We start from the raw sequence: 5,804 nt of genomic DNA, 5'->3' as shown, positions 1-5,804 counted from the left end.
TCCTCCACTGCTTTGCCCCGTTTCCCTCCCTCTCCCTAGCACCCCCAATCAGACTGGAGGCCCCACTACCTCATCAGAGGGATTCCCTGTGCACCCCAGGCCACTCCCCCATTTCTTTTAGCTGCTGGCCCATGGTCACCCTCCCAAAGCCCTGCCTCCTTCACCCTCGGTGATGTCAACACCATCCGGTATGGAAGGCTGAACAGAGACGCCCAGAGACGCCCATCCTGGTCCTCCGAGTCTGTGACAGCTTTCCTCATGTGGCAAAGGGACCTGGGTGATGTCAGTGAGGTTACGGTTCCTGGGACAGGGAGACTCCCGGAATTATCTGGGTGGGCAGTCAGGTCACATAAACCCTAAAAGCAGACCAGCCCGAGCTCCGGAAAAGCTGAGTCCGTTCCCGGGAGAGGGGCTCGGGGACGGAGAGGAGGAAGGGGGCTGGGCCCGGCCTGGGGGTCGCTCCCTGGTTTCCCCGGACAGACTCGGGGTCCGGACTCAGGGACGCGGTGCGACAACGAGCTCTTGGAGCAGGAGGAGGGATCGGGGCAAAGTCCCAGGTGCCCGGCCGGGCGCTCTGGGTCTCGGCCCGAGGGCGGAGTCCGGGCGGGGAAGCTCCGCGCTGGGGACTCCCGGTCGTCCGGTTTCACTTCTGCGGCTCCCAACCTGCGCCGCCGTCTCCTTCCGGGATACTCGTGACGCGGCCCCCGGTGTCTCCCTCATTGGTGGCCGCTGTGTAGAGAAACCAATCAGCGCCGCCGCCGCTCCCCTGTTATAAGTCTCCCCGGAGCCGCCCGGGGGCACTTTCTCCCCAAACCCCGAGGATGCGGCGTCATGCGATCCCCGCGCCTCCTGCTGCTGCTCTCGGGGGCGCTGGCGCTGACCCGCTCCGGAGCGGGTGAGCGCGGGGTCGGGAGGGACCGCGGGACCTCGTGGAGGGCGCGTCCCCACCGCCCGGACCCCGCTCCCGTCCCCGTTTCCGTCCCCGCGACCGCGGACCCGGGACCCGCGCCGGTCCGAGCGTCCCTGGTCTCACCGCTCCCCTCCCGCAGGCCCGCACTCCCTGAGCTATTTCTACACCGCCGTGTCCCGGCCCAGCCAGGGGGAGGCCCGCTTCTTCTCCGTCGGGTACGTGGACGACACCGAGTTCGTGCGGTTCGACAGCGACGCCGCGACCCCGAGGGAGGAGCCGCGGGCGCAGTGGATGGAGGGGCCGTGGGTGGAGCAGGAGGACCCGCAGTATTGGGACCGGAACACGCGGATCTACAAGCAAACCACACAGCTTTACCGACGGAGCCTGAGAAACCTGCGCGGCTACTACAATCACAGCGGCCGCGGTGAGCGCGCGGGGCCGGACGGGCGGGGTCGCCCCGAGTGTCCGCGTCCGAGCTTCACCCCGAGAGGAGCCCGCGGGACTCGGACCGGGTTGGGTTTCGGTTTCGGTTCTATCCCCGCGGGTGGGGGCATGTCGGTGGGCGGGGCTGACCTCGGGGCGGGGTCAGGGGCTCACACAATCCAGGTCATGTATGGCTGCGACCTGTGGCCCAACGGGACCGTCCTCGGAGGGTATCGCCAGTCCGCCTACGACGGCGACGACTACATCGCCCTGAACGAGGACCTGCGCTCCTGGACCGCGGCTGACGCGGCGGCTCGGATGACGAAGACCAAGTGGGAGGCGAGCGGTGAGGCGGAGCGATGGAGGAACTACGTGAACGGCCATTGCAGGGAGTGGCTCCTGCGGTACCTGGAGCACGGGAAGGCGGCGCTGCAGCGCGCAGGTACCGGGACTCGCCGGGCTCCCCGCCCTCGGGCTGGGCTCCGACGGGGAGACGGGACGCGGGACCCGGGTCAGAACCGCCTCTTCGTCGGGAGGTCGAGTTCGCCCCGACTTTCCGACCCGGGACCGGAGGGCGACCCCGCCTTCTCTCAGGGACTCCCAGGGGCAGCCTGTCCGGGGACGGAGGGGACGCGCCCCGAGATGTCCGGTCAGCGGCCCCCTCTGACCCTGGCGGCTCCCCGGCCCGTGGGGACCTCCTCTCTCAGGCCCGATCCCGCCCCGCACCCGCGGGTCTCGGTCCGATCCCCGCTCTCCGCAGCCACGTGCCACCCCCTGCCCCGTCCCCACGTCTGGACCAGAAACGCTTTTCTCCCTCAGACCGGCCTGCAGCTGGGCTGAGTCCCTCTGGTTCTAGAACTTTCTACAGACCAGGGGATCCCCCCAGCTGCCTCTGTCAAGACTGGGTCTGGGCTGTACCCCCGCCCCGTCCTGTCCAGTCTCGGGTTGGCCACGGGAGTGCTGCTGGACTGCCCTGCGGCCCCTGCGAAGTTCCCGACTTTCCGACCCTTGTCCTCAGACCCCCCAGACACGCGAGTGACCCGCCACTCCACCTCTGAGCGGGAGACCACCCTGAGGTGCTGGGCGCGGGGCTTCTACCCTTCGGACATCGACCTGACCTGGCAGCGGGACGGGCAGGAGCACACTCAGGACACGGAGCTGGTGGAGACCAGGCCCGGGGGCGATGGGACCTTCCAGACCTGGGCTGCGGTGGTGGTGCCGCCCGGGGAGGAGCAGAGATACACGTGCCAAGTGAGGCACCAGGGGCTGCGGGAGCTCCTGATGCTGCGATGGGGTGAGGGGGCCTGCATGGACTTCACTGGGGGTGGGGCAGGACCCAGGGCATGGCCCTCACCTTCCTGTCCCTTTGCAGAGCCGCCTCCTCAGACCAACACCATCATGGTCATCTTGGGCATCCTCTGTGGCCTGGTCCTGCTTGGAGCTGTGGTGGCTGGAGCTGTGATGTGGGGGAGGAGGCGCTCAGGTAGGGGCGGGTGGGGCCTGATTTCTTGCCCCAACTGGGGGTCTCAAGCCCAGGAGACCCCCTTCATTAAAGTGGAGCTTCGTCTTCACTCATGTGCTTGCCAGTCTGGGGCCCTACTTGCTACAGTGACTGTTTAGGAAGGCTCGTGTGAGATAAAGGACAGATTTGTCACCCTGATGATTCTGGTGCTAGGGACCTGGCTCCCAACAGTCACAGGTCCAAGGGGAGGGTCCCTGCTGAGGGCAGACCTGCAGGAGGGCGGTTGGTCCAATTCCTGCACATGAACTTCCCTCAGGTTTCCGGATCCTGCCCTGAACTATAGTCAGAGTTCTGGGAACTTCCCTGGGGTCCAGCTCCAGGGATTCCCTTGGGACCTCATGGCCCTGCCTCCTCCCTGGTGTCTCACAGGATGTTTTCTTCCTGCAGGTGGAAAAGGATGGAGCTGTGCTCAGGCTGCCAGTGAGTATGGAGGGGGGACCCCTGAGACCCCGTGTCAGCTTAGACGGGAGCCCATGGGGGACCTCCCCCTCCCCCCATAGTTCCCCCTTTGGTCTCCTGTCCTGGGGTCTCTGACCACATCCTGTTTTGTGCCACCCAGGCAGTGACAGTGACCAGGGCTCTGATGTGTCTCTCACAGCTTGTAAAGGTGAGGCCCTGACTCGGGAAGGGTTGGGTGGAGGGGACAGGATTGGGTAATGGGGACTCTGTGGGACTAGTGAGCACAAGGTGGGCTGTTGGACAATGTCACCTCTACAGCGACTGATGGACATTTGTTCACAATTATTTTCTTCTCCAGCGTGAGACAGCTGCCCTGTCGGGGAATGAGTGAAGGAAGGTTCCTCACACACACACACACCCACCAGCCCCTGTTTGTCACTTCAGGGACATCTCACTTCTGCTTCTGCAACTGGCACCTGAATGTCTGTGTTCCCATCAGCATCACTGAGGAGGGGGGAGGCAGGCCCACCCCGCCCATCAGCCCCCTCCCCGCATGTCCCTGCTCCAGCAGAGAGCCCCGCCCCCCAGCCCTGTCTGTGCTTCCTGGTGCCTGAGCTGCAGCTTCTCGCTCCCTCATTGAAATGAGACTCTGGGTGTACATTTGTTTTCTCAATTCTTGTTGTTAGTGGTTGATGTGTTCATTAAAAAGCTGAAGATCCTAAATTTTGAAGGAAATAAATGGACTCATCAAGAAGTTTCCAGAACCTCTGTGCTTGCTGTGCTGAGTCTGTTGTGGGGACAGAAGAGGCTGTGAGGACTGAGCGTGGTCAGGCTGTGCCCAGTTGGTGCCCAGTGCATCATGGGCTTTGATGTGGTTCCTCCCTGACTGTGTGGCCCTCTGCCCCTTTGTCCTTGTCCCTTCAGTAGAACCTTGCCCCTGCAGGACGTGTGACCACAGGAAGCCAACATCACCCAGGCCTTGTAAACTGTCCCAGTGAAGCCCATCTTCAGGACAGCGGGCAGCAAAGGCCATGTGTGGCCAGGTCAGCCGAGGCTCAGGCCTGGGTCAGACCCTAAGTTCCATATTTTGGGTCTTTATTTGTTGCTTCTTTGTTTCTGTAGAGCAGCGTGAGTTTGTTTGTCCTTGTTAGGAGCCCTGGTCTCATTCTCCTCTGGGTGTCCCCTCCCTGTCAGCAGCAGAGGTGTTTTGCCTGTCACTGTCCCCACCTGCCCAGGGGTCCCTGCACACAGGAGTCTGTGGTGTGGAGATGACTTGTCAGACTCCTCCTCTCTTGCCTCCTCTAGGGCTTGGCTGATCTTTCATCTCTTCCTAAACTCTCAGAGGAATGGGGTTCTGGACCAAGCAGAGCTGGGATCCCACAGTTTCCCAGCTGAGATAAGTCTCCATTGAATTCCACTCTGCTTACCTGCCCCTCCCCCTGCCCTTTGCTCCAGTGCTGGCTTCAGTGTGGTGCGCACTCCAGGATGCACAGAGCGGGGTCTGGGGTGGATTTGGGGGAGCTACTCTGTGGGGAAAGTGCAGGGGCATCGATGTGGGTGTGAGTGCACGTGGGGCCGTAGCTGCCACGGACCAGCTGTGGTTGAGGCCATGTTAATACAGACCCTGCCTGCAGCATAGGGAGGTGCCCTACCCTGACCATTGATGACCAGTGGTGGCTGCGTGACAGACGTGTGGCACTGGTTTTGCATGTGGGGACATCACAGAAGCACAATCAGGATCACTGTCAGCCTCGTGGGGCCTGTGTTGTGTTGGGAGACAGTGGGTGTGAGCACAGCACACAGGTTAGTGTCCGTGGGAGGGTGAGTGATCCGGGAAGACACAGAGGGGATGGTGGTCCCCAGTGTGGGCTGTGAGGTCAGGGAACGTAGGTATTTGATTTGGGTGGTCAGTGTGGGCCTCACTGGGGAGGTAGCCTTGAGGGAAGATTTGAAGGACAGGAGGTATTCCCCATGAGGATGTCTGGAGGAAGTCCTGTCCAGGCAGGGGACCCTCCAGTCCCCAGTGTGAATGCCCCGGGGCATTGATGTCTGGAGTCTGGGAAGGAGGAGGAGGGGTGGGGTCAGTGCGGGGATGGGGCAGGGAGTGAGGGAGATGAGAGGGAGGCACTGCCAGACCACGTGGGCCTGGAGGACATGGGAAGGGCACGACTGTGCTCTGAGAGAGGCAGGGGGTCAGAGGACAGTGCAGAGCAGGAGGGGGACATGGCCTGATGTCCTGTTCAATGGGCCCCAGCAGCTGCTGTGCTGAGAGCAGACTTGGCTAGTGAGGGAGGCAATGTGGACGTGGGAGGGGTCTGTGCTGGGCTCCAGGCTGGGGATGCTTCCCAGGATGAGTTGTGGGAATAGTGGGTGTGGGGGATCCTGGATAACTTCTGAGGGGGACCAGACGGCATTCCTAATGGTTAATCTGGGGTACGGGGGAGAGGAATCCAGGTCACCAAACATCTCAGAGGACACAATCAGAGACAGAGTTGTGTCAGCAGAGATGGGGAGACTCTGGAATCAGCAGATTTGAGGGGATGTCACAGA

At 62.6% G+C, this 5,804-nt stretch overlaps 1 protein-coding gene across 3 annotated transcripts; it reads left to right on the top strand.

The window, feature by feature from the left end:
• The first annotated feature begins 789 nt into the window (after positions 1–789).
• On the top strand, positions 790–4,020 carry LOC118982708 (popy class I histocompatibility antigen, alpha chain E-like). Of its 3 annotated transcripts, XM_037039872.1 has the most exons (7): positions 792–895; positions 1,050–1,775; positions 2,352–2,627; positions 2,706–2,816; positions 3,243–3,275; positions 3,415–3,462; positions 3,613–4,020. In XM_037039872.1, exons 1-7 carry the CDS (start codon positions 832–834, stop codon positions 3,615–3,617), a joined length of 1,263 nt encoding a protein of 420 aa, XP_036895767.1. In that variant the 5' UTR covers positions 792–831; the 3' UTR covers positions 3,618–4,020. The 3 variants fall into 3 exon arrangements, with proteins under 3 accessions (XP_036895768.1, XP_036895767.1, XP_036895769.1); XM_037039873.1 differs by lacking the exon at positions 3,243–3,275 and having other exon boundaries at positions 790–895; XM_037039874.1 differs by lacking the exon at positions 3,613–4,020 and having other exon boundaries at positions 793–895; positions 2,352–2,577; positions 3,415–3,450.
• Positions 4,021–5,804: the final 1,784 nt, after the last annotated feature.

This window comes from Sturnira hondurensis, unplaced genomic scaffold (assembly GCF_014824575.4).
Source record: "Sturnira hondurensis isolate 20B ecotype Veracruz unplaced genomic scaffold, ASM1482457v3 Scaffold0025514, whole genome shotgun sequence".
Lineage (NCBI taxonomy): Eukaryota > Metazoa > Chordata > Mammalia > Chiroptera > Phyllostomidae > Sturnira > Sturnira hondurensis.
Note: the sequence above shows the minus strand (reverse complement) of the source record. Positions and strands in the feature narration are given on the sequence as shown.

Bases quoted from the DNA above. Each gene is read 5' to 3' on its own strand.
- LOC118982708 (XM_037039872.1), top strand. From the start codon at position 832: ATGCGATCCCCGCGCCTCCTGCTGCTGCTCTCGGGGGCGCTGGCGCTG. The intron at 896-1,049 runs GTGAGCGCGGGG...CCCCTCCCGCAG, and splicing joins GCTGACCCGCTCCGGAGCGG to GCCCGCACTCCCTGAGCTAT. The intron at 3,276-3,414 runs GTGAGTATGGAG...TGTGCCACCCAG, and splicing joins GAGCTGTGCTCAGGCTGCCA to GCAGTGACAGTGACCAGGGC.